The sequence below is a fragment of the Nyctereutes procyonoides genome, unplaced genomic scaffold (assembly GCF_905146905.1).
Source record: "Nyctereutes procyonoides isolate TBG_1078 unplaced genomic scaffold, NYPRO_anot_genome, whole genome shotgun sequence".
Classification (NCBI taxonomy): domain Eukaryota; kingdom Metazoa; phylum Chordata; class Mammalia; order Carnivora; family Canidae; genus Nyctereutes; species Nyctereutes procyonoides.
Genome location: NW_026575146.1, coordinates 76,070,953 through 76,098,351, shown reverse-complemented (window position 1 = coordinate 76,098,351; position 27,399 = coordinate 76,070,953). Strand labels below are relative to the sequence as shown.

Sequence of the window (27,399 nt, the reverse complement as noted above, 5' to 3'; positions counted from 1 at the left end):
ACCCTGGCCACAAGGATGGGTCCCGGGGCTGATCTTCACCCAAGTGGAGTCAATCACAGTAGCCCAAGCAGCAGGCCAAGTTGATGGATCTGCAGATGCACCAATCACAACTTCTCCCTGGGGATTTTTCGGATTTGAGGCCAAAGGCTGGCAATTAATGTACCTTGAAACACCCTGCCCCCCCCTTTGTGTCTGTGGTGTGGAGGATGCTGGTCTGAGAAAGATGCTGACTCGCGAAAGGTCAGAGAAGGTCATGGAGGGAGCATCCTGATTGCCCTCCAATCTTTGGTTCGATGGCCCTGACATCCAGAGGCACATCTGTCCTTCCTGTTTGGCGATGTGGGCCAACTGAGTCCTCTTTCGTCCCTCATCGCAGCACTGTCATCGCCACACACCCCGTCCCATGCACGTGCTTAAGGACACCGAATCTATGGACACATGTACACAGACCCTGACGCTCCACTTCAGTGCATGTGTCTTTATTTCTGGATGATATAAAAGAATAAACTTAAAAAACACTCCAAATCAAATACTTTAATGGCTCCCCCAAAGCAATGTGACCCCTCTTCCCACCCCGATAAATAGCGACTTTTGTCAGCCTACCCTCCCACCCCCATAACCCCCTCTGCTATAGACATACTCTGGGTATATATTACTCTACTCGGCAATAGACATCTCCCGAAAATAGAATTCCAGCCCTGCCACCCAACTCTCCCCTGGCCCACGTCCCTGGGATTCTCCTGCCCCCTTTAGACCACCCGCCACTGCAGCACACTGGTGTCCTTGCCCCCGTGGTCAGGGCCATGCTGTCATCCCACAAGAAGGCCACATTCGTCACATGGCTGCTGTGTCCGCCGTATTTGTGGCTGAGGGCCTGTGAGACGGAAAGAAAGAAGTGAAAGGAGGTGATCTGTCACGTTCGTTGCTGCAGCCCCTGTGCCAGGCACACAGTAGGTGCTCAATGGATATGTCTTGTGTTAATAAGGCTCAAAGAAGCAAAGAGCTCAGAATCATAGGCTCTCAGAGCAGAGCGTTAGCGCTACTACAGACTCTGAAATTTACCAACTTTGAGGTTGAGAATGACCCTTGGAATCAAGCCACTGGCTCCTTGAACGGATGGGGAAACTGAGGCCTGAAGAGGGCTGCCTCACTCTTGCTCCCAGTGCCGTGGTATCCCCACCCTGCCGGCCCCCAGGGAAACTCACCCGGGGCTGACAGCAGGGGTAGCTGAACAGGTGGACTTTGCCAAAGTCATCAGCTGAAGCCAGCAACTTCCCATCATGGGAGCGGGCCACGGCATTGATGTCAGTACCATCCGCTCCCTCAGACCAGATCCCTGTGGGCAAGACGAGGGGCGGGTGGGGTGAGATGTCACTTGGGAGCAGGGACCACTGAGGTGAGCAGGCCCCAGCCTCCCTGCCTTCCTCCTACCAGCCTGTCTCCAGCCAGGGACGAGAACTGGAATGATCTTTTATAAATGCGTAACTGATCCCGGCTCTCCAATGCTCAAAACCCTTCTGTGGCTCTAGCTGGTCTTGGGAGAAATCCCAGGCTACTGCTGCTGCTTCTTCTTTTTAAAGTTTTCTTTATTTTTTTTTAATTTTTATTTATTTATGATAGGCACACAGTGAGAGAGAGAGAGGCAGAGACACAGGCAGAGGGAGAAGCAGGCTCCATGCACCGGGAGCCCGACGTGGGATTCGATCCCGGGTCTCCAGGATCGCGCCCTGGGCCAAAGGCAGGCGCCAAACCACTGCGCCACCCAGGGATCCCTTAAAGTTTTATTTTATATAAGTAATCTCTACGCCCCACATGGGGCTTGAACTCATGACCCTGAAATCAAGAGTCGTATGCCCTTCTGACTGAGCCAGCCAGGAACCCCAGAAAGCTCAGGCTTCTTAGTATGATTCCCCAGGCTCTGCACCATGCTGCTCCAGCCTCCTCCTCCCTGCAGTTCTCCTTGAATTCTGCAATGATTTAGCCCTCCTGTCTTCTTGGATTTCTCCAAATGCCAAGTTTTATGGCACCTCCCTGCTCTTGTGGGAGACATGCTATGGTTCCCTGTGCCTAGAGACTGCTTTCCTTCCTCACTATACCTCCTCATCCTCCAGGTCCAGCTTCGACAGCCCTTCCTTCAGGAAGCCCTCCATGATTCCCTCCTAGGCTGGGGCCACCCTAGTCCCAGCCTAGTCTACTAGGGGTTGTCTGGGGACAGGTGCATCTCCTCCACTGGACTGTGAGGCTCATGATGGCAGGGCTGGGGCTGTCACAGTCACCACTGTGTGCCAGCTCTGGCCCGCTCAGGGCTGGGCACAGAGGTGCTCAGGGAAACTGTTGGCTGCACTGATGCTTGAACAAATGGGTGGCTGGGACACTGGCAGTGTGACCGTCTCTGGGCCAGGCCCACCACCTATTGGTCTCACTTCATTACAGCTCCAAGGGCCCTAAACGGTCACCTCACCCTGCCCTTCCTCTTACCCAAAAACTGCCCTTGTGTATAAAAGAGTGAATTTTTCGCCCTGGGGGTAACCAAGAGATTACAAAGGCCACCAGTCGACAATGTTTCTTGGAACTCCTGCTCTCAATGGGACCTCCCCCATTCCAGAACTTACCGAACACCCCAAACCCCAGGACACAAGTAGCTGTGGCCCATTCCACATTCCTCACAGCATCTGCACTGGTGATCTGCTTACAGGTAGCCGGGTCCCCTGGCGCAGAAAACAGGGGTGTTGAGGTTCAGAGCAGGAAAAACTACTGACTTAACCCATCTATTTCACAGTCCAGGGACACAGAGGTCCGAGACAGGAGGCTAAGGTCCTAGGGCTCATTCCACCTCTCCAGACTTGGCTGAAGGGGTGGATCCTGGATGGTGACATCTCAAGGCCTGAGCAGGGGCATCTGCTTAGAAACCCGGACTCTACCCATTGAACCAGGAAGAGGAAGAAATCAGAAGCCAGGAGACCAATCAATCAGAACAGCCCCTGAGTAGGGAGCCAGAAGACAGAGATCTGAAAGCCCTGCTTCCCTTCCCTAGAAGTCGGGGAAGTGTCTGCAAATCGCACAGGTAAGTTAGGGAGGCTGAAGGAGCACCGCCTTTGGGTTTTGGAGAACTCACAGTACAGAATCTCGTAGTCGCCGGAGTTGGTGACAAAGCAGCTACTGTCCCGGGCCCAGTCCAGGTGAGTGATAAAGCTGGAATGCCCCTGAGGGGGGAGGGGAAGGGGTGGAGTTAGAGCTGGACGGGGTGGGATGAGACCAGGAAAGGTGGAAGGCAAAATACAGAGGTAGGGTGAGAACACAAGGGGGCTAAAGGAAGGATACACAGCCTTTGGAGCATGGGGGCGGGGCCAGACTACCGGGGGCGGGGCCAGACCGTGATGGGCGGGGCCAGACAGAAAGGGCTTAGAACACAGTGGGGTTTGGAACAGGTGGGCACAGCTAGACACAGAGGGGCGGGCTTGTAACACAGGGGTTGGGGGGGTAAGGGAGGGGGTGGGCAATGTGTGGGCGGGGCTAGGACGCCTGGAAGTGATCAGGGCAGAGTCAGTAGCGTTGAAGCTGTGCTCCCTTGAAGGAGAAAACTGGTTAATTCTGCAGCCCCTGGACGGGGTGGCGGCGCGGGCTGGGGGCCACTGCCCACTCACCGAGCACTTGCCCAGGCGGCTGACCTTGCGGCCGCCCTGGTCCACCGTGTACACGTACACCAAGTTGTCGTGGGAGCCCACGGTCAGGTACGCCCCGTCTGGGGGAGGGGGAGGGGGGCTATGAGGAGGCACCCAGGCTCTACCCCCTTCTCTGTCAGATTCAGCCCCCCACCCCGCTATTCCAGACTCCTCAGCTGTCCCGAGCTCCAGCCCCGCTACAGTCCTAGACCGGCCCTTAGGCCTTGCCACACAGCTCCACTCCTGCCCCCTGCTAGGAACTGAGCATCAGTTTCCAGGCCTGGTTTCTCCAAGATTGCTGGGCCCCGCTGCTTACCTGGAGAGAAGCTGACCACCGAGATCTGTTCATTGCCATCGGTGTGGATAGCCACCAGGTCATGGGTCTCTGTGTCCAGTAGGAGCCATCTTTAAGGAGAAGGCATGATTGGGGGAGGGGATGGGAGCTGATCTGGGGGGGTGGGGCGGCAATCTGTGGGGCTTAAGGGAGGGACCCCAGAAAAGATTTGGAGAGAGGGACGCCTGGGTGGCTCCACGGTTAAGCGGCTGCCTTCGGCTCAGGGCGTGGCCCTAGAGTCCCCAGATGGAATCCCACATTGGGCTCCCTGCATGGAGCCTGCTTCTCCCTCTGCCTATGTCTCTGTCTCTCTCTATGTCTCTCATGAATAAATAAATAAAATCTTTGTTTAAAAAAAAAATCTTAAAAAAAAAAAAGATTTGGGAGAGAGATGAGGTTCCTGAGTGGCTTAGTAGGTTAAGCATCTGCCTTCGCCTCAGGTCATGACTAGGGTCCTGGGATCAAGCCCCACATCAGACTTCCCACTCAGCGGGAAGCCTGCTTCTCCATCTCCCTCTGCCAGCCTCTCCCCCTGCTTGTGCCCTCTCTCTCGGTCAAATAAATAAATAAAATCTTAAAAAAAAAAAAAAAAGATTTGGGAGAGAGGCAGACTCCAGAGAAATGTTGAGAGAACAGTTATTGGTGAACAGTCTCTTAATCACAGATTCTGTGGGCCCTGGGGACATAGGGTAGGGGGGTGGGTGTCAAGGGACAGTTCTCAGGGGAAGCAGAGAGGCCCTCCCCAAATCCCCTACTCAGCTTTACCTGCCAGTCACCGTGCCCACGGCCAGGACAGAGCCACTGGGGTGGAAGCCAGCAGAGCGGGCAGGGTCCTAAGGGAAGACAGGAAGCAGGGCTGAATTAGAAATGACAAATACCCACCATTTGCTTCGATGTGGATGGAACTGGAGGGTATTATGCTGAGTGAAATAAGTCAATCGGAGAAGGGCAAACATTATATGTTCTCATTCATTTTGGGAATATAAATAATAGTGAAAGGGAATAGAGGGGAAGGGAGAAGAAATGGGTAGGAAATATCAGAAAGGGAGACAGAACATGGAAGACTCCTAACTCTGGGAAATGAACTAGGGGTGGTGGAAGGGGAGGGGGGCAGGGGGTGGGGGTGACTGGGTGGCGGGCACTGAGGGGGGCACTTGATGGGATGAGCACTGGGTGTTATTCTGTATGTTGGCAAATTGAACACCAATAAAAAATAAATTTATTATTAAAAAAAAAAGTAAGATAGAAAAAAAAAAAAAAGGAAGCAAGGCTGAGAACTGGGGTCTCCAGTCTACCTGGCCATCAATCCCGGACCTCAGAGCCAACTCTCAGCCCGACCCGAGGGCCCTCATCTTCCTGTGCTGCCCTCTAGTAACCCGCTGCCACACACTGCAAGATGGCTTACAGGAAGTGCCCCACAAAGGCTGGTTATGAGTATAATTACACAGGATGATGGGCAAGTGATTTTACCTTTCTACATCTATTTCTAAGCAAAGCGGGATCAGTTATCCCCACTGCCTTGTGGAGGTTGTGAGAAATCAAAAGGATGAAGTGGGGTAAAGTGCTAAGCCAGTTTCTCTGGGCATGGTCAAGACTGCCTGAATCAGAAGAATCTAAGGGAGCTCATTACCAACTTGCAGATTTCTTGGTCCCAAACTCAGATCTCCTCCTGAATCAGACTCTGTGTATGGGGTTAAGGATTCTGTGTTTCTATCAGCTCCCAGGTGGTTCGATGCCACAATGAGGGCGATGATACATGGCTCTAACAATTTCCAGACCACACCATCCCTGACTCAGAGAAGTTCAAAAGCCATTAAGCATTCCCAGATCAGAGTTAACCCTGCATTCCTGGAGCAAAGCCTCAAACAGTGGTGTGGGGGATATGCTGGACTGAGGTTCCAGTGTCCCACACTGTATAGGCAGGGGAGCCTAAAAATTACACTGCCCAGAATCCTTTGCAGCTAGGGTCCCACTGTGATTTGGGTCAGGTGATCCGTTGTGCTCTTGTGGGCTCTGGAAGACAGAAGGCAGAGGTCCTGCCCTTCTATTTCCACTCAGCATTTGGGCTCTGAAAGCAATGGCATTTGCTATGCTCCTGAGCTGTCACTGGCCTTGAAGGGTAAGAGCACAGAGTATCCAGTATCCAGTGCAAATGTAGCCAGCGGTGAGTTGCTCTAGGGCAAGCCGGTCCCACAGAAGCCTCCACAATGATGGAGAGGTTCATGGTCTGTACTTCCCAATACAGTGGCCACTACCCACTTGTTTGAAACGTAGCTAGTGCAACCGATGGACTGAATTCCTGATTTATATTTTAAAGTAATTGATAAGCCACACGTACCGAACAGAGCAGCTACAGAGCTAGCACTCGCAGTGACCACAGTTTCCTGGATCCTGGGCTACATCTAAGACGATGGCATTTTCTTGAACTCAGTGTTCCTGACTCCACCCTCCTGACTGGAGAGGCAGAAGCTCCCCTGGTAGATTGGTTCTGTGATGGTGCTCTGGGTCGCCTTCCAGGGGGAACCTGCTCCCAGAACTTCTAAGTAAGTCTGAAAGCACCCAACTCTCTGCATTATATCCCCTTCTTGGGGCACCTTGGGTGGCTCAGTCAGTTAAGCCTTCGGCTCAGGTCATGATCCCGGAGTCCTGGGATGGAGCCCTGCATTGGGATCCCTGCTCAGAGGTGAGCCTGCTTTTCCCTCTGCCTCTGCCTGCCACTCTCCCTGCTTGTGCTCTCTTTCTGTCAAATAAATAAAATCTTTAAATAAAAATTAAAAAATCCCCTCTGCTTAGGGGTGCCTAGGTGGCTCAATTGGTTAAGCATCTGACTTTGGCTCAGGTCCTGATCTCAGGGTCCTGGGATAGAGCCCTGTGTCAGGCTCTGCACTCAGTGGGGGAGTCTGCTTATTCCTCTGCCTCCCCCCCTCCCCCCGACTCCTGCGCTTTTACACATGAATGCTCTCTCTCTCAAATAAATACATAAAATTAAAAAAACTGGAATGCCCGGGTGGCTCAGCAGTTGAGGATCTGCCTTTGGCTCAGGGTGTGATCCCGGAGCCTGGGGATCGAGTCCCACATTGGGCTCCCTGTGAGGAGCCTACTTCTCCCTCTGCCTATGTCTCTGCCTTTCTTTCTGTCTCTCATGAATAAATAAAATCTTAAAATAAAATTTTATATATATCAAAATCCCTGTCTGCTTAAAAACACCAGATGTGGTTTCCATTTGATGCACTGAGCCCTGACCCACTGAGACAGACGGTTCTGTTAGACCAGGGTGCCGGGGCCCCATCCCCTTACCTCGATGATCCTGCTCCACAGGGGCTGGTGGGACTCCGCGCTCCACAGATGCACCAGCTTATCCTGCCCACATGTCACAAACTGTGCCCGGCTGGGGTGTGTGGCCAGGCCCCACAGCTCTTCCACGTGGCCCTGGCAGAAATAGGAGACAGATGTATGGAGACCACCAATCCATGTCCATTCCCCACCAAGCCTGGTGGCAGAAAGAAGTGCTAGACCAGGGGTGCCTGGATGGCTCAGTCAGTTGAGAGTCTGCCTTTGGCTCAGGTCATGATCCTGGGGTCCTGGGATCGAGCCCCACGTCAGGCTCCCTGCTCAGTGAGAAGTCTGCTTCTTCCTTTTTCTCTGCCCCCCCTCCTGTGCTTTCTCTCTCTCTCAAAAAAAAAAAAAAAAAGCTAGACTAGCCCCAGCAATACACTGGGGTCACAGGTGCCCCACGGAAGATCCTTTCCCCAGAGTGTCTGGAGGAGGCTGTAACAGCAGATCCTGGCCCTGGTATATGGCTTGAGGCAAATGCTGCCCCTCCCCCCAGGCCTGTCTTCTCCAGTTGCGGGGACAAGAGACATGCCGGGTGGGGGCTCAACCCTGGAAGTCAGGTGGCTTCCAGAAGGCTGTGGGATCCCATGGAAGGTACCCGGCCTGGTCAGTCTGACCTCAGCCCCATCTTACTGACAGTCAGATGACTTCTCCCTGGATCCTCAGTTTAATCTTCTGTAAAAGGGGACTCATCACCGTATATGTTTCATGACACTGTTGTGCTCATTCGAATCATGGGTGCAAAGTGTCCGAGGCGCTCACGAAATGGAAATGGCTAACTATTATTATTAATATACACTATTTATATTAGATAACAATGAGCAGTAATAATATAATTATTGACGTTAGCGTAATTTTTAATGTTAATAATAAAGCTCTAATACATTAATCTATTAATAATATAATCAATAATATGTAATATTGCTACTATGTTTAGGAGTCTCTTGGGTCCCTTCTGGCCTTGGGACATCTAGAAAATCCCTCTAACCCTTGTTTTCCTTCACGTTCTATGGAAACCAGAGCCAGAAGGAGATCTAAATGCAGGAGCAGGGATCTCAGCTAGCCTGACGGGGAAAATGCACAAAAGGATAAGTGGGGGAAGCAGAACTACTGATCAAGGAGTAATTTTGGCCAGGACTTCTGGGCCAGGCACCATTCTAAATGCTGTATATGAAAAATAGATAGATGATAGATAGATAGATAGATAGATAGATAGATAGATAGATAAATACTATATATGAACTGACTCATGGGGTCCTTACAAACCCCCCATGAAGATAGGTTCTGTGGTTGTCTCACTTCATGGAGGCACACAGGTGGCTCACTTGCCTCACATCACACAGCTAAACAGCAGCAGGGCTGCGATTCGACTCCAGGCAGTCCCACTCCAGAATTCCTGTTCACAACCACCATACTATTACCGCCCCCCAGTAGGGGTAGGGTGGGGTGGAGGGGTGTTAACTGGGTGTAGGATAGGGTTTGGGCACACTAGGAGGGAGGAGTCACATTTGAGCTGCAAGAAGAAAAACTGGCAGACTCCAGAGGGCCTTCTCAGATCTGTGGAGATGGCACCTGCGGGGTGTGCGGCCCAAGGCACCTGCCGCCCATGTGACCACCAGCCAGGACACTTAACCAACAGAAAGGGCCGCCATCCCTGATCAGAAGGGCAGGGGTGGCACGGCTGTGGCAGGGTCCTGGGGACCCTCTGCTGCGCCAGCTGGTAACTCGTTGGCTGCTGGAGCACAGAGAGTCCTGGGAGGGGGTACTGGGATAGGGGTGGGTTTCTTGGGTGGGTGCAGGTAAAGGGGAGCTGAGTGGGGTTTGGCAGGCCAGAGGAAAAGGGATGGGGCAGGCAGGTGGGGCGAAATGGAATTGGGAAGAGAGATGGGAAGATCCGAGGAGGAGGACAGATGCAGGAGGAGCACTCACCTGGACAAGCAGTGAGAAGCCCGTGTGGACAGAGCCCTGTAGGATGGAGTTGCGGGTAGTGCCCACGTACAGGGTGTCTCCCCGGCCCTCCGCCACGGTGCGCACTGGGCCGAAGTCCTCTGGGACCTGAGGGTGGAGGGGGTGGGGGTAGATGAGTGTAGGACCATGCAGGGAAGGGGTGAGGGGAGACCAGCCGGAGAGGAGGATCTATTCAGAGCCTTGATGGGGTAGGAGATCCCCTCACCTTCATAGGAGCCTCTCCCCACTCCTCACCTCCACCTCCTGCAGCTTGCTGTAGTCGGAACCCCAGAGGACCACCCGACGATCACGGCCTCCTCCGGACACCAGCGTCCCGTCCCGCAGGGCGCAGAGCCCAAACACACCACCATCATGGGCGCCCAGCACCGCCTGTGTGATGCGGTTCCCACCTGTGAGGGTGAAGAGGGGGGGCCAGGGGCAGGGATAAGCATGGGAAGGCTGTCCCTGTATTGACCCCTGAAAGCACCTAGAATGCCCAATCCTACATTAAGCTATTCACTCACTCACTACCTATCTATTCTAATATCTTATCATTCATCCATTAAACCATCTGAACTAATGTCTACCCATCTATCCTTCCACTTTTGATCCATCCACCCCCTCATCCACCCATCCATTCCTCTACCCATCCGTCTGTCTACTGACCCAACCACCCCTTCAACCACCTCTCATCCATCCATTCCCCTTTCAACCAACTATCATCCACCTGCCAATCCATCCTTCTATCCAAACATCTGCCCATTTGCCTGCCATCTCTTTTCCGGCCCATCTACCCATTTCCCCATCTATCCACTCATCTGTCCATTTGACCATCCACTCATTCATCCATTAATCCACTCAATCAACAATTATTTAGCTTGAATTTACTCTGGGCCCAGCTTCATGCTGGGGACACAGTGGTGACCAAGATGATGTCAGATCTTGCTGTTACAGGGCTCAGAGTCCAATTTCAGAGACAGATCTAGTACTAGTCAGTGGCAACCCAAGGTAGTTGGGGCTAGGATGGGGGGAAACCCAGGAGACTGTGGGATCCCAGAGAGGACACCCAGCCTGGTTGTTGAAGAAGGCTCCCTGGAGGAGAAGATGGCTGAGCAAGGATCTGAAGGATGAGTAGGAGTCGGCTAGGACAACAGAGGGTGGAAAAGCACTATGGGCAGAAGGAACAATGTGCACAAAGGGAAGAGAGGAGGAGAGAGCATGCACTGTTTAGGGAACCATAAAAAACCTGGTCTGGAGCACCAGGGTGGCACAGTTGGTTGAGCATCTGACTCTTGGTTTCGGCTCAGGTCATGATCTCAGGGTCGTAAGATTGAGCCTAGAGCCCCAACCAGGGCTCAGTGCTCAGTGCAGAGTCTACTTAGAATCCTTTCCCTCTTGCCCCCCCCTCCCACTTGTGCACACGCATGCGCACGTTCTCAGTCTCAAATAAATAACATCTTTAAAAAAAGAAATCTGGTGTGATTACATGTAACATACGAGGGGCAAGGGAAGGTACGGCCAGACCACACAGGGTCTCAGAGGCCTCAGTGAGGAACCTGGACCTTGTTTGGAGGGAACTAAGGAGCAATAGAAGAGTTTGGTGGAAGAATGGGGTCAGATTTACACTTGGTTGAGAAGAAAGGGAATTCCAGGAGGCAAGACTGAAGGCCAGGGACCAGGGAAGAGGCTGGGGCAGCGATTCAGAGGGACAGTCCTCTTCAGTGCCCATCTTTCAACTTAGATGTGGTATCACAGGTACATATACCATCCTGTCCCCTTATCTCTCCACCACCCCGCAGTCCCATGGGACGGACTCTGTGCTGGGTCTGGGGACACAGAAATTAATCAGACCCAGTCTCTCCCCTTGGAGAGCTCATAGCCTGCTGGGAAAGACACACTGCCAACTGTTCGGAGCTTATTCTCAGCTGTCTAAGCTCAAGGGAAGCTCCAAATAGCACTGTAATGGAGGTAGTGGTATTACACCCATATTACTGATAGGACAACTGAGTCTCCATCATAAAGCATCACCTGACTCAGGCCTGTCTCCCATATACTCATGTGCGGTGGGGCAGGGTGCCTGGCTTGGTCATTGGCTGGGTCATTCCCTTTCTCTAAGCCTATGGTTTTTCTTTTTCTTTGTTTTGTTTTCAAGGTTGTTTTTTTTTTTTTTTAACATTTTTCTTTCTTTATTCATGAGAGACACAGAGAGGCAGAGACATAGGCAGAAGGAGAAGCAGGCTTCCTGCGGGGAGCCCAGTTCAGCACTTGATCCTAGGACCCTGGGATCACGCCCTGAGCCGAAGACAGATGCTCAACCACTGAGCCACCCAGGTTTCCCAAGATTTTTTTTTTTAAGTAATCTCTCCACCCAACATGGGTCTGGAACTCACAACCCTGAGATCAGGAGTCACACGCTTTACTGACTGAGCCAGCCAGGCGCTCTGGGAGCCTATGGTTTTTCATCTGTGCAGCCTTGAATAAGGAGCATTATGTATGTGAAAGCAAACGTACCCAGGCCAAAAAGCTCAATGATTGGTTCATGCCATCCATCTGCTGGGACAAGCCATTTATTTCTTCCTTCACAATTCATGCAAAGGCTGGGGCAAGCTTTCATTCACCCCGTTAGCCTTTGCTGGGCCAACACACCAACCCATCGGTTGGGACAACCATTCATTCATTTACATGTTCATTCACCTCATCACTCGCCATTAAGGAGGACAGTGGAAGACGCTTACTCAATCTTCCACTCATTGGGTAGAACAACCCTTCATTCACTCCCTTATTCTTCATTCACTGCTCTGGGACAAACCACCTCTCCACACACCCATCCACACACCTATCCGTCCATTCACCTGCATCTGGGTTAACCAGCTCATTTGTTTATAATTCAAACTTGCTCCCTGCCATGGGATTTGCAGAAGACAACAAGGCTGGGGGAGTAAGTCAAGAGTTCGTGGAGATGGGAACATGGAAGCTGGGCCTCGACTGGGGGTGGGAATTAGGCAAGTAAAGATTCGGCCTGGGTGATCTTACGTTCCACACAAGCTAGGACAGAGGGAGGCTGAGCCAAAGGGAGTTAAGGAAGACTGGACCACACGGGTGGGGTGACACTGACCTTTGCCCCAAACATAGAGGTTCCCCCCAGAGTCCCCGGTGACCACATCGCCACCCTCCAGAAAGGTCACACACAGCACATACTTCGGTTTCTCGTGTTTCTAGGGTGGAGGAAGAGGGGAAGGTGTCAGAAGGCTGCTGAAGCAGACAGCTTCCCAGAGCTCACTTGCCATCCAGGACCGTGGTCCTGGGGACACCCCTCCATGCTTTTGAGGGGGAGACCCAGTGCGGAGCATCCTGTCTCCAGCCTGCCTGCATGGATTGCTCCATGGTCTAGAGCTTCTGACCACTTCGTCTCCCTTGCCCAACCTTGGGCCCACTTCCTGCCTCCTCTCTGACTTTTCTTCTATCCTCTCTCTGTCCCTGGGTCTCCCCCTCTGTCCATCCCCACGTCTCCCTCCTCTGTTCCCGGGGCCCCCCGTCTGTCCCGGGTCTCCCCCTCTTTCTGTCCCTGGCTTCCCCGCTCCACCCCTGCGCCTCTCTCTACCTCACCCCCACGTTCCCTCTCCTAAATCTCTCTGTTTCATCTGTGCCTGGTGTTCTCAGGGCCCCAGTTCTTACCAAACGCAGGCCAGCCCTGTCGGAGGTTCCCCTGCATCTTCCTTTCCAGGCCCCCTACTTCCTGCTCAGCATCTCTCTGTCTGGGTACATATCTTGGTCGGCCAGTCAGCCTCTGACCTCTGTGTTTTTCCATATTCTCAGCAAGCACAGCACTGCTTAATGAGTATTTACTATCTGTCAGGAGCTGCTATACTCTTTATCCCATTGAATCCTTACAACTTCAGAGTTAAGGAGGATTATCTTCCCGGTATGGATAAGGAAACTGAGGTAACATCTCATCATCCCCATAATCACCAGCCTCTGGGACCCTCGTTTTGTTGTCTGCCTGGGTGTCTCTGCCTGCCTCTCTCAGGGTCAGCCCATCCCCACACCCCTGGCACTCACCTCAAAGAGGCCCTGCCGTTTGCTCAGGCTGCCCCCCTCCAGACTCCAGAAGTAGATGTGGGATTTCCCGCAGGTGATGAGCAGGGTGGGGTCTGTGGGGTGGAAGGTGGCCACCAGCACAGCCTCGTTGGAGCACTTTGGGGAGTGGGGGAGATTCTGAATGAGGACCTCAAAGCCACCAGGGCCACCCCACGTAGGACTGCCCTATATAGCTGCATGGGTTACGCACTCCACAACCTGTGTATTTAGTATAAGGCAAACTAAAGTACAGGAGGCAGGGCCAGCCAGTAAAGTGTTATTGCCATCTTCATCAATATAAAAGCAGACCTTGGAGAGCCCGGACTCTCCATCAAGTGCTGTGCTAAGCACTTTATCCATTAATTCCTGTAATGAGGTAAGGCTCATTAGTGCCCTCCATTACCGATGAAGATGTGAGGCTCAAAGAGAGGAAGTCTCTTGCCTTAGGCCATGCAGCCAGGTAAGAAAGAGTCAAATCCAGAATCAGCTCACATAGATCTGATTCCAGAGCCTGGCTTCTCAATCACTGAGTCTCTATCCCCGAACTGTGGGCCCCAACCAGCACCTAGATCTCCTACCCCATACCAAAAATAGGCACATGACCTTGGGCAAGTAGCTGCCCCTCTACCATGCCTCATACTCAGCTAGAAGTCAGGCCACCACCAGAGATCCAAGTCAATGTCCTGGATATTGCAAGGCTCCGGTCAGTAGCTGCCTCATATGGACCTTTTTGGTAGGCCTGGTCCAGCCACCTCATATCAAAACATCAAAGTCAGGGCCCTGCTAGGAAGATCTTACCATTATCCCCATTTTACAGATGAGGCAATCAAGGTTCAGAAAGGTAAGCCTCTTGCCTGAAGTCACACAGCTACCACATGGTAAAGCTTGGACGTAAACATGAGTCTATCCGACTCCAGACTCCTAACTGCTGAGATCCAGCCAGTCCCACAGAGGCACCCCAAGGAGAGAGGATGAGAACAGTCATCCCACCTTGCCATCCACCACCTTGGCCTCCTTGGCCCAGTCCCACACAGAGAGCATGTGATCGTTGGATTCGTCCACTGCACACAGCAGGTTGCCCCCATTCTAGAAAGGGGAGAGAGGTGGCAGGGGGTGGTGGTGGGAGGAGGGCCGAGAAGGTGGGTCAGGATCCATCCCAACACTTTGCCCACAGAAGCATTCCCCACTCAGGCTTGTTTTAAGATTTTCAAAGCTCCTGGCCCACGATACATGAAACACATTCAAATACTCTCCCTATCCAGCAGCCAGACACACATTTTAAAGGGTTTCTATAATTTTCCCTTTTGAAATGACTTGCTCCCAAAGAAATTAATCTCATTTGCCTCAGCTACTTTTTCTCTGTAGCCACCACATGGTCAGGAATCCTGAGACCATTTAATCTGCCCTCTTAGATGGCATGATTTTTATGTACATGAATTTCAACAATCAAGTTGGTAAAATATTGGGTATTTATATTTTTGGTTGAACAGGTTTTGATTTTGTAGGGCTCCCCGCCCCATCCCCATATACACACCGTGTGACAACAAACTAGCTTTTCTCCCCCCACAGCCAGTGCTCTCAAAGCACTCCTTAGGCCTCAGAAAACTTCTGAGGCTCTAATCCAAGTGTTTCTTACACAATCAGTGGGAGGACCAGTTGTTTTTTATTCCTCAATCCATTGCATGTCAATACTTAGGTAAACTACATTTTGATAAAAATGTAAAATATGATGAAAAAGCCCACCGATCTCAGACTTGGATGTTGTGGGAAATATCAAATTGCTCTACAAATTCCTAAAGGCTTACTCTCCATTTCTGTGCTTATCTCACCCAGACCTGCCAACGCCCATCCTGCCAACATCCACCCAGGCCGCCCACAGGGAACCATGCTGGCCCTACACACTGGCTCACAATGCCTAAGGGATAAGGACCTTTCAAGAATGAAAGTTGGTGCCAAAAATAATGCCACGAACATGAGCATGAGCATGGGCTGATCAAAGGATTGCTGAGGAGTTCGTCTGAGGACGATCAGGACATGTGAGTCCCCCTCACATGGGCTGAAAGCATCCCCGTGAGGTCACAAAGATAGGCGCTAACTCCTGACTCTGGAGGTGGGGGGCAGTCGAAGGGCGGTGCAGGACTCACAGATTTGGAAAAGCCCACACAGCACACAGCTCTGTCAAACACCCCCAGGCCCAGCACATGTAAGGTGGAGAGGGAGACTGAGTCCCAAATGCGCACGTGTGGTGGTAGTGGCTGCAAGGAAGAAAGAGGCCTGTTACCTGGGGGGGGCCCAGCTGTCTGCCCCCACCCCCACCCCACCCGAGTCTCCAAGTCCTGCCCCCTCCAGTCTGTTACCTTCCCCTCTTTAGTGGTGCCTGCCACCTGCCCGGTGGCAATGGTGACCATATCAGGGTGGACAGCCAGGCTGAGAGAGAGGACAGACGGACAGGGCTCAGTGGGAGGGAGCGGACTCACGGCGGGCCCTGGACACCCCTCCCATGGTAGGCTGAAGTCACAGGGCCTGGGCTATTCATTCCACAAGTTGGCTGAGTGATAAACATCTATTTTGTCTTTCCGGAAGGGTAAGGGAGGAGGGGGGCACTCTCTGGGTACTCAGCCTCAGAAGCAAGCCTCTGGTCTGGGGTCTCTAACTCAAATGCCTGCCAGGCTCAGGCCTGCACCCAAATGGTGGCCAGGAGAGCACCCCCACTTATAGGGGCTCTCTCTACCTGGCTCCAACACGCTGTGGGATTGTCTGGGGGCACCACCTAGGAGGTTTCGAAAGAAGTGCAACATCCAGGCATCTGAGGGAACTCACTGACCTTTAAGATACTGATAATCAATGCACATTTTTTCCCCCTGAGTTCAGCCTGTCAGCCCAGCAAAGTCCTGGCCCCTCCCCCCACATCCCCACCGCCCCTCCCAGGTCTTACCATTTGATGTCATCGTTGTGTCCCAGGTAGTGCCGCTGCCTCTGCTCCTCCACACTGTACAGCACGGCCACGGAGGCCACGAAGTACACTATCTCCCCGGTAGGCAGCAGGTAAAGGTTGGCCCGACAGTCCCGGCCGCGGTAGCCATAGCTGGAGATGCCCGGGGGCCGGTCAAGGAGCCTGTTTATCATTCCACATGTGCACTGACTACCAGGGGGCACCCACTTGGGTTAGGTTTTCCTGCTTCCATTAAGACCCCTCCCCCGCCAGGGGTACACCACCCCCAACACTAGGTCTACCAAAATATTAACCCTCCCAACCTATGAATGTGACCTTACTTGGAAAAGGGAGTCTTTACAGATGTAATCAAGGATCTCAGGATGAGATTATCCTGGATTATCTGGGTGGGCCCTAAATCCAAAGACAGTGCCCTTCTAAGAATCAGAGAGGAAAAGCCGAGAACAGGCCAGGGGAGGTAAGGGGATGGGATGGGACCCACAGGAAAATCAGAGTCTGGAGTGCTGTGCAGTGGCTACAGGCCAAAGAGCCCCAAGTGCTGCTGGCAGCCACCAAAAGCTAAAAGACAGACATGGGACAGATTCTCCCCCAGAGCCTCTGGTGGGACTGTGGCCCTCCTGGCACCTTGATTTTGGATTTCTGGCCCCCAAAACTGGGAGAGAAACTTTTTCTGTTTTAAGCCACCAAGTTGTGGTAATTTGTTACAGCAGCCACAGAACATGGATATAACCTCCCCCTCCCACCCTTTCTCCAGATGGATCCTGTTAAGACCTGTGAACACTAAGTTAGCTCACATCTGCTCCAACCTTCCCATGGGTCCCGACTAACTCAGGGCAAAAGTCAAAATCCTTACGAAAGCCCAGGCACGAGGCCTGGTCTGATCTGGGCCGATTCCTCATTCCTCAGTCTGGTTCCACTCACACTGGCCTTCCTCTCTGTTCTCACCTCAGGGCCTTTGCACTTGCTGTTCCTTCTACCTGAGTACTCCTCTCCTTCATCTCTCCATGGCTCCCTCACCTTCTTCAAGTCTCTGCTCTACTGTCAGCTCCTCAGAGAGGCCTTTCCTGCCCATACTATTTAAAAATGCAAACTCATGCACCCTCACTGCCTCCACTCCCTTCTCCCACTCATATTTCTGTTGTACACTCATTGGAATCCCACCCAGCTTAACTGTCTCCCCAACTAGAGTATCTGCTCCAGGACAGCAGGAATCATTGTCGGTTTTGTTCACTGCTATTTCCCTTGTGCCCAGATCAGAGCCCAGGACAGAAAAGACATAAGAATTCAGTATTGAGAAAGGAATGACTGACACTCCTCTGTTCAGAACTTTCTATGGCTCCCCCCATCTTGGCCTGGCTGGTCCCTTCCTGATCTCAACAGGGCTTCTCTGATCTTGGAATTCCTCAAAATGGCAAGATCATGACTCTGGCCTTGACAATGACCTTTCCCTTTGCCTAGTACACTCTACCGGCTACTCTTCTCAGCTGTCACTTCCTCGAACACTGGCCTCATGTCACTCAGTAATTATCTGGTTAATTGGTTAACTGTCCCTATTCCCCAATGAGACTGTGAGTTCCGTGGTGGCCAAGACTGGGCTGTTTCATTCACTTCTTTAACTCCTCCTCTGGGAAGCCCTCCCTGACCCAGCTGCCCAACTGGGGTCCCCCATCCCAGCCTCGCTCACTGTGGGTTGTCACTGTCAAAGAGTTTGTCTCCACACTGGATGGGGAGCCCTAGGAGGGGAAGAGGTCATGGTGACTACTAAGTCTCCAGCCCTTGGCCCCAGATGTTCAGAAATTATCCAGGGGCACCTGGGTGGCTCAGTTGGTTAAGCTTCTGATTCTACTCAGGTCATGATCCGAGGATCCTAGGATGGAGCCCTGTATCGACCTCCCTGCTTGGCAGAAAGCCTGCTTCTCCTCCCTCTGCTGCTGCTCCTGCTTGTGCTCTCTCTCTCTCTCTGTCAAATAAATTAAATCTTTAAAAAAAGAAAATATCTGAATGAATGCTGACGTGTGTATCTTGACCCCACAGAAAACTGCTCTACCCTGCAGTTATTTCCGAGATGGGGCATCTGAGGCCCATACTGATTTTTGCAGCCTCAGCTGATCCAGCCTGGCACAACAGCTGAGTATGCTTTGAGTCTCGTGAATATTTCCAGCTGTCTCAAAGAGACCCTGGCCTCTAAGATCCTTGCCTCCTCCAGAGCAGAACCAAGGCCAAGAGAAGAGGACAGATACCGGGTCCCTAGGATGCTGATCCCTAGCCCCACTGGGCTTTTTAGAAAAAGCTTGGGCCACAGAATCAAGAGTTCTTTGCCTCAGAACACTTCTGACTCCCCAGGACAGTGCTCAGTGCGTGCCCCCTCTTGGACTGTTTTCTCCTCCAGAAAGTGGTGGTCATAATTCCCAAACTGCAGGCTTCAGAGAGCTCTCAGACGCTGCTCGTTGTACAAATACATTCTCAATTCTACAAGAGAAGGATCATATCATTCACCATATCTATACATAAAACACTTTAGAACAGTGCCTGGCATCTAAGTCATCAATAATGAGTAGTTACTATTTTATCAATCTCTGTTTATAAACCACATATCTTGAGCTTGGCACCCTTACGCACTGTTTCATAGCCCTACGAATCTGAGATCACGAAACCCATTTTTTAGAGGACACAGCTGAGGTAGAGAGGCGAGGCAACTCGCCCAGGGTCATACAGCCAGCCAGAGGCTGGGCGGAGGTTTCAACCCATTCCTGCCAGGCTCCAAAGATAGGATTCTTCTTCGCCATTTCCAATTTCTGTTTCTTAAATACATCAAGCTCGCTGTGGCTGCAGTGCCCTTGTACCTGCCATCCCTCCGGAACATTCTTCTAGTTCTTCCTATGCTGGCTCCCAATTGTTCAATTTATGCAGCTCAAAGGCCCCCTCCTCAGAGAAACACAGTGACTCCTCTCACATGACCTTGGGTTCCTGTGTTCCCAGCATTTATTACCTTTTTAAAAAAGTATTAAAAAAATAATTAAAAAATAAAATAAATAAAATAAATAAAAAAGTATTTATTTATTTATTCATGAGAGACAGAGAGAGAAGCAGAGACATAGGCAGAGGGAGAAGCAGGCTCCCTGTGGGGAGCCACATGCAGGACTCAGATCCCAGGACCCCAGGATCACGACCTGAGCTGAAGGTGGATGCTCAACCACTGAGCCACCCAGGCGCCCACCAGCATTCATTACTTAACTGAAATTACCTTATTTGACCACTGGCTTCTGGTATCTTCTGCTCTCTCCCACCCCTTCCCCACCCCCTCCTTAGAAGGTGAGCTCAGGTTGAAGGCTGCAATGTAGGAGAGAATCTGACATATGGAAGGCACTCAGCAAACATTTGCTGCTTTCCTGAATCATAAAAGGCCATTCAGCTAACCTGCTTTCCTGCTGCTTCCTCCGGGCTCCAAGGTCATTCTGACCCTTCAGGCCACAGACCCCTGCCAGTCCCACCTGATTCAGAGCAAAGACCTTCTCTCCTGGAGTCTCAAACCAGAAAGACATCAGGAGATGGCCCCTCCAGACTGGGGGATGAAGGGCGGGGAAGAGATTAGGGCAAAAGGATACACCCAGTCCAGCTTGAGCCGGCTAGGAGGCAGCTCGGAGCGCGTGTCCAGGCTGTAGGTGGGCGCCATCTCATCAGGAATCAGCATGGGCACAGGGCGCCCCCTCAGGAACATTTTCACGGAGCCCTCCTCTGCCAGGACACCCCCAGAGATCAGGCCCCTGCACCAGCCCCCATCCCTATCCCCTCTCCCCTTCAGGCTTCACTTAAAAAAAAAAAAAAAAAAGGGCGGGGAAACTGAGGCCAAGGAGGCAAAGATTCAGTAAGCCAGGTCTCCTGACCTCCAGCCATCCCCAGCCATGCCCCTCCCCCTGTCCCTACTCACCCATGCTGAAGATAACTTCTTTGGTTTTGCTGTCAGGAAATGGGGAGAAAAATCGCCCTAATTAGCAGACAGGTCAAAGGGGAGAAACCACTGCCCCCCCCCCACACACACACCGCTCCCGGGTGGTCTCTGATGAATAATGGGGGCCGCGTAAGGAGCGGAGCGCTGCCTCTCTGCAGGCCGTGTGCTTTGCTCGGTTGATCTTGCAGAGCCTAAGACACAGGCCCAGAGAGGCAGTGATCGCCAAAGATCACACAGCACGAAGTGGCAGGGACGCGATCCTGGAAGACGGGAGTCACCAGGGACCCCTCCCTCCTAATCAGCACCGCGCTCCCAGCGCTCCCCACCCCCAGTCCCACAGCGCCCCAAACTTCAAGCCGCAAGGGAAGCGGTGAAGGGGCGTGTCTCCAGTCCCTTCGCCGGCGGAACAGGGTGATACTTGCGGGCCTGGGTCCCTGGCGGGGACGAGGGGAGACCGGGGATCCAGGCCCCGGGAGTGCAGGGAGGAGGGGTCTGCAAGAGGGTCTCACCCAGCTCCAAAGCTACTCATGGCGGCGGCGGCGGAGCTTCGGGGCCGGGGGTGGAGCCGGGACGGGCTCCGCCGCTTCCGGCCCTGGGAGGCGCCTGCCCCGCCGCACCCTGCCCCGCCCTCCGCGGCCGACCCCGGGAGCCGGCCGGTCACTCTGGGTCTCAGATCCTGGGCTGTGGGGTCCTGACACCAGGCTCTTTGGGTGGGGGTGGGGGATGGGGGAAAGTGTTGTTTGAGAATAGGGATAGGGGGCACGTCTGTCTGAGTTCAAACCCCAACTCTTCCACTTCCTAGCAGTGTGGACAAGTTGCCCAACCTCTGCCTCGGTTTCCCCGTTTTAAGAATGGGGATAACATTGCTTTAAAAAAAAAAAAAAAACAAAAGGATGGGGATAACAAGAGTACACACCTCGCGGGGTGATTGCGAGGATTACATTGGTTAATTCACGCAAAGTGCCTGGAGTGGTGCCTAGCACAAAGCACTATATGCATGTTTGCTAGTATTTGAGTGGGGTTGAAACGTGTGGTTGTGACTCAGCTCCAGCCTTAGTTCAGCCCCCAGGCCCACAGCATCGTGACTCCATCCTTAGGTTTTCACTCCTCCCAGACCTTCAGTGTGGTCCAGCTTCCAGGGAATCGACCACGCCCAACATTGTGATCACACCCACCTCCCTTTCTGATCCGTCCCCAAAGTTGACTCCTTTCTTGATAATTGACTGCTCCTCCCGGCCCTATCCCCAGGCATTCTGACTACTACCTCTTTACCGGGACCCAGACCCTGGGTTGAGTCCTTTCAAAGCTTCCAGGTTGACTCCGCCTCCTGGCGCTTTGGCCACGCCCATCTATGGCTCCGCCCCTCTGGCCTAGTCTCAGACTCTGCTCCACTCTCTTCTAGTATCACACATGTCACCAACTGGTATCCCGCCCAGTGATCTGCAGCCCAGGTTCTGGTTTTGCCTTGGCTAACACTCTGGCCATGCTCTCAAAACCCGATCATACCTCTCCCTCTATTCCCCTGTTCCCTGCAGATACTCCTTTGAGGCTTCTGCTCTTGGCCCCACCCCTAAGATTCAATATGGACTTTTACCTTAATGCCATGCCCACAAGCCTGGCTCCTCCCTGATTTCCCTAGAGACCCTAACCCCTCATGTCTCCTAAATCCTGGCCCAACAGCCCCTTAAGGCTTGACCACGCCCCTCAATGTTGGCTGCGCCTTCCACTTGGACCCTGCTACCTCGGGATCGGTCTCTCCAAGCCTCCGTCACTGTGCCCGCATTCTGAGCTAAATGGCCTCGCTCTAAGTCATCACCTCGTGGCTTGGGGCATCACCCCAAATTCCCCATCCCCTCTTCCATGACTATCTGGGGTCCTGGCCGCACCCTCCGTGACGTGACCCCACCCCAGACACCTACCCTTCCTTTTTGGCGCTGCAATTACTGCTGGAAGATGTGGTGCGGCTGCGGGGGTCCTCGCGGCGCACGGAGGCGAGGCGCTCTGGTGACAGATAGCGGCGGGCGCTGCGAAGAGAGAGCACGTAGTTAGGGACGGAGCCTTGAGGTTAGCAGACCAGGGTCCGAGGCGAGCGAGACCCTCCTGGGGCTTTCCCTGGCTGGAGTTCGGGCACAGTTCTCCCGTCTCCCACAGGTCTTGGAGGAAGGCTAGAGACCCCGGCTTCCGTGCCTTACCTGCGCCCGGAGCTCGCCTCCTTCTTGGGGGAGGACGGAGAGGTGGCATAGCCGCCCACGCGCCGCGGGGGTCCCGCACCATTGAGGGGCGTCCTGGTGGGAAGGCCTTTCAAGAGCTGACACACTAGAGGATGGGGTTAGAGGACAGAAGTAGTGAGTATGAGGTCCAGGTCCTGACCTCTCCCCATCTCATCCCTCTGGTCCGGTAAAGATACCCGAGGCTGTGGTGCCTAAGCGTGGAGGCGCGCGGCCCTTGGGGGTTCCCCGCGCGCGCAGCGCTGCGCCCTGCTCCTCGCATGCCCGCAGGCGACGCAACGCGTCAGCCAACGCCGCCTTTAGGACCGCGAGCTCGTCTTCCTGCAGCTGCAGCCGCTGCTCCAGCGCCGACACGCGGTCGTCCACCTCCATGCCGCTCGTGCCCGACAAATTGTCATCTGGAAGGAAGGGTAGCGCGGGCTGCGGGGGCCACTCCGGAGCTCCAAGGCCCAAGGTGTTCCCCCGCGCGCCTTCCCGCCCCCCTGCCCTCCACCTTCCCGAGTTAAAGAGGGGCCAGCCACCGCCCCTTCCTCTCCCTCAACCTGCAGCTGCCTGGGACGCTGGCAGATGGGCCAGGAAGAGGGCTCCGAGGGGAAGGAAATCCCCACCGCTCTCAGACCTATATGCCCCCACACTCCTCTGCCCGCCCTGGAGGTGTGACCTTTAGGGAAGTCCCTTCCTCTCTTACTTTCTAAGATTCTAACAGTCAAGAGCCTTTCGGCTCTGATTTTAAGATTCTATGACTAAGATGCTAAATATCTGTGAGTGATACCAATATTTTAGGTTTTTTTTTTTTTAAGTAGGCTCCACGCCCAACGTGGGGCTTGAACTCACAACCCTGAGATCAAGAGTTGCACGCTCTACCGACTGAGCCAGCCAGGCGCCCCCAAATCAATATTTTTAAAATGACACCAACTTATTCCTAGTGAAACTATCGCTCTAGAATTGATTCTCAACATCCTCTGACGAATATTAATATTTTATCGCAGGTACTAACGTTCCCTTTCTGTTTCTTAAGACTTTCTGAGCCAAAATGTCATGCCTGGTCCCTCCGCTTCCCATTATCTCCTCACCAAAGGGGTTCGACCCCAGAGTCGGCTACAAGGACAGAGTTTCTGCGGCCCCTGGCGGTAAATTTGGGGGTTGCAGGCAGCGCATCTCAGACCCACAGGAGGGTGATGCGGGCGGGGATCTGACAACCAAACTCTCTATCCCAGCCGGAGCTTCTCCCGTTCCTCTTTTTTATTCCGCTTCTGTATTCCACGCCCCAGATTCTCTCTCCCTCTCCTCTCCAGCCCATGGGTGCAGCCAAAAAACTCCTCCATCACCCCCCCCCCCACACACACCCAATCCATTTTCCCCAAGTGGGAGGGGCTGAGGTGTCCCCCTCCTCTTAACCTCCCAGACCACTCATACCCAGACTCATTGCTGCCAACAACCGAGGAAGACCTGGCTCCCAGCCGGGTGGAAGTAAAGGTGGTATCATTAACAGGGACTGGACGTGGAGGTCGCACCTGCCATCCCGCGTCCGTAGGCCGCCCCGCCCGCCCGCCCGCTGGGCTCCGCAGTGCAGCCGGGTCCGTCCCTCCCCTCCGTCTCCCCCCCCACACACACCCCTAGCGGCCCAATCGCCAGCCCGGCCTCGCCCGCCCTGCCCCGCACCCAGCGCCTCTTTGGTCCGGTGCTTGGCCCTGCAGAGGAAGGTGGGGGCCTCCCGAAGTCGGAGGAAGGGAGCGGTCAGGACTTAGAACTCCGAAGGGGTCCCGCTGGCATCACGTTTTCCAAAGGAGGAAACTAAGAACGGAGGCTGGGGGAGTGTGCAGAGACTCGCCAAAGGTCACTCAGTCACTCGATGAAGGGGCAGGAGGGCCCAATCACCTCGTTGTGCCAGGCTCCCTCCTCTTACCTACCATTACTAATACCCCCCCCCAAAAAAAAAAGAAGAGAGAGGGAGAGAAAAAGAGAGACCCCTTCTAGCCTTATAGTGAGCAGGACGCTTCAAGCAAAACACTTAGCACAGTTTCCTGGCTCATGGTACATGCTCAGTAAACCCAGAATGCAATTAACTATTCTTGTGGTACCTACTGCTCCAGGCAATTCTAGTAATGGTAGTATTATATCCAATTGAGAAGGAGGGGAGGAGGGAAGGGATTGAGGCCCAGAGGGATGAAGTTACTTGAGCTTGGACACACAGCCTTGCAGCCGCAGAACAGATCCTGGACTCAGGCTTAGGCAGCCTGCCTCTTAGAGGGGCAGAGGGGGCCAAAGTAAGCATCCTGGTCCTCTGCCAACTTCAGCGTGACCAGGGAAGTGAGCCTCCAAACTGGAGTCCCTTCTCAGGCCCCCCTGAGTGAAATGGATGTGCTTTCACCTTGGTCCTTCAAGCCCCCTCACAGAGAGGCCACAGCTGCATTCTTGGGCCAACCCCATCCCCCCTTAACTCAAGCCCTCTGCTCCGTTCTGAGCATCCACCCACCCGCAGCCCTTTTGCCCAGAGACCAGCGCTCTCTTCTCCCCTCCACCTCCACCTCTCCTCCACTTCCCCTCCACCTCCTGCTCCCCTCATCTGGGCCTGACGCTCACAGTGGCCCTCAGTGGCCCTTCACGCAGAAGGAAAGGGTGTCTAGGAAGAAGGGGTGAGTCTTGATTGGGAGTGGTGGGGCCTGAGGATTTGGGGGTAGAGTGGAGGCTAAATCCTCTGGTCATCCTACCTGCTCCCACACCCAGCCCACAAAACAACACCAAATGCCACCACCCCCCTAATCTGTCAGTCCCTCTGCCAGGGAGAAGGGGAAGGGTCCCAGAGGACTGGGAGGGGATAGCACAGAGTTCCTGGTCTCCAGGCCTCCACCCTCAAACCCCAAGCTCCTGAACGATCTGTCCTCTCCTCTTCATCCAGCCACCTGGGGAGAAGGGGAGGGTCGAGATGGGTGGAAAACTGGGATCAGGGCTTTGGGGATCAGGGACCTTGCTCTGGGGTCGGGGTCCTCGGTGGCGGGTAAGGAAGGAGGATCTTCAGCAAGGGGAGAGGATGGAGACTTGGAAGGAGGAGGTTGGGGCAGGAAGAAACGGGTCCGGCCCTGGGCGGAGCCAGGGTCGGAACTGAGGAGGGGTCTCACCGTTGCAGTATTGAAGCAGCGAGGACGTGTCGTAGAGGCCGCAGAAGGCCGGGCCGCGCTCCGCCATCGCCCCGCCACAGCCACCGCCGGCCCCCCCAGCCCCAGCCTGGGCCCGGTCCCCCCCTCCAGGCCCTGCCTCCCGTTGCCATAGCAACGCCCTTCGTTCCAGCATCCCCGGCTCGGCCCGCCCGGCATCAGGCGGCCGGCGCCGGGCCTGGCACCGGGGTCATCCCCCAGGATGCCGGGAAAGGGGGGTCGGGACACCCCCTGCCAGGCCCCCCAACACAATCCTTGAACCGGGATTGGTCGAGCTTAGATCCCCCTAGGTACTGTCTGGTCCCGCCCACAACCGGCGCGAATTCTCTCTAGACCCCCTCCTCGCCAGCTCAGGACCAATGAGAGCCTGTCGCGCAGGCCCCTCAGCCAATAGGGATGCGGACATATTGGAAGGGGCAGGGTCTTCCCTGCTTTTCAGCCTGAAGCGTAGCCCCCGGCTCTGAGAAGATAGGGTGAAGCAAGACACTTCCAGAAGCCCCAAACCTTCTCTCTGATCTTTTACTGAATTTCCCAAAAGCCCTCTCTCAGAACCGGAGCCCAACTCCAAAGCCTCAAATCTTCCTAGATATCCACTAGCTCCGCCCTCTTAGAGTCCTTGTTTATTAGATGTAGACCCGCCCCCAGGCTCTTGGCTCCACCTTAAGAATCTTGCGGGAGCCAAAGTTCTATTGCGGCCCCCAGAGCCTTTGGCACGGCCCCCAAGGTATCCGGGAGCTATAGTACATAGGGTCCCGCCCCCAGAGCCCTTGACCCGGTCTTCTTATAGGATTAGCTCCGCCCCGAGGTTTAGGCTCCTCCCCCCAGGTTGGCTGTCCATCCCCAACCTTTCCTTCCTTTCTTATAGGTCCCTTGGTTCCTCCCCTACAGCCCTCATCTCCCACAACTTCATTATCCAGTCCGGGTTTTGACAGAGGCCCCGCTGTGACGCCAGGGAAAGCTGGCGGTGTCAGTCGGAGCTGGCTCTGATGTTGGGGGAGGATGGGAGGGGAGAAAACCTGACAATGGATTTAAAGAATAGTGGACCACCTTCCCCCAAGCCCCATTGAAGGTCAGCACCTAGTCCTAACCAGGCCATGTTTTATACGAAGGAGAAGAGAGCCCAAAGCGGGAAGAGATTTATTTACAGTACGCACCAGCAGGCCATGAAAGCCCTGGGCTTTGGAATCCGATGGACCTGACTCCACCAATTTCTGGTTGTGACCCTGACCTTCATCTTCTGCATCTGGAAAGTGGGCGGTCATATCGTGCCTCCCAATCTCATTCACTCAAAAATCTTTACTGGAGACTCCTGGGTGGCTCAGTGGTTGAGCCTCTGCCTTCAGCTCAGGTCATGATCCTGAAGTCCTGGAATCGAGTCCCTCATCCGGCTCCCCCGATGAGAGTCTAGCTTCTCCCTCTACCTGTGTCTCTGCCTCTCTCTGCGTCTCTCATGAATAAATAAATCTTTTTTAAAAATCTTACTGATTAAAAAAAGAGGGGGAACAAAAATGTTTACTGAGCATCTTCGGTGTGCCAAGCTCTGTTCTAGGTGCTAGAATTTCAGTAGAAACCAAGTCAGAAAAAAAAAAAAAAAGGAAGAAACCAAGTCAGCCCCAGACTTTTTTCTCATGGCTCTTGCAGGGTGATGGAGGAAGTAAGCCAACATATACAAAACAAATAAGTAATAATAGCTAACATTTAATGAGCACTTACTACATGCCAAACACTCAGTTACCTTCACCACGAGCCCTATTTTTGCCA

The 27,399-nt window shown here is 53.6% G+C and overlaps 1 protein-coding gene across 1 annotated transcript; it reads right to left on the bottom strand.

Moving 5' to 3' along the window:
• Window positions 1-621: 621 nt before the first annotated feature.
• On the bottom strand, window positions 622-25,774 carry EML2 (EMAP like 2). Its single transcript, XM_055311508.1, is given in 23 exon segments — window positions 622-793; window positions 796-874; window positions 1,206-1,336; window positions 2,613-2,708; window positions 3,116-3,203; window positions 3,645-3,742; window positions 3,979-4,067; window positions 4,762-4,829; window positions 7,294-7,425; window positions 9,259-9,384; window positions 9,532-9,686; window positions 12,392-12,491; window positions 13,336-13,470; window positions 14,344-14,439; window positions 15,498-15,608; window positions 15,711-15,780; window positions 16,289-16,438; window positions 19,912-20,041; window positions 20,235-20,263; window positions 22,175-22,279; window positions 22,448-22,571; window positions 22,663-22,881; window positions 25,603-25,774. Coding segments are annotated over 23 exon segments (2,547 nt in total). The 3' UTR covers window positions 622-749.
• Window positions 25,775-27,399: the final 1,625 nt, after the last annotated feature.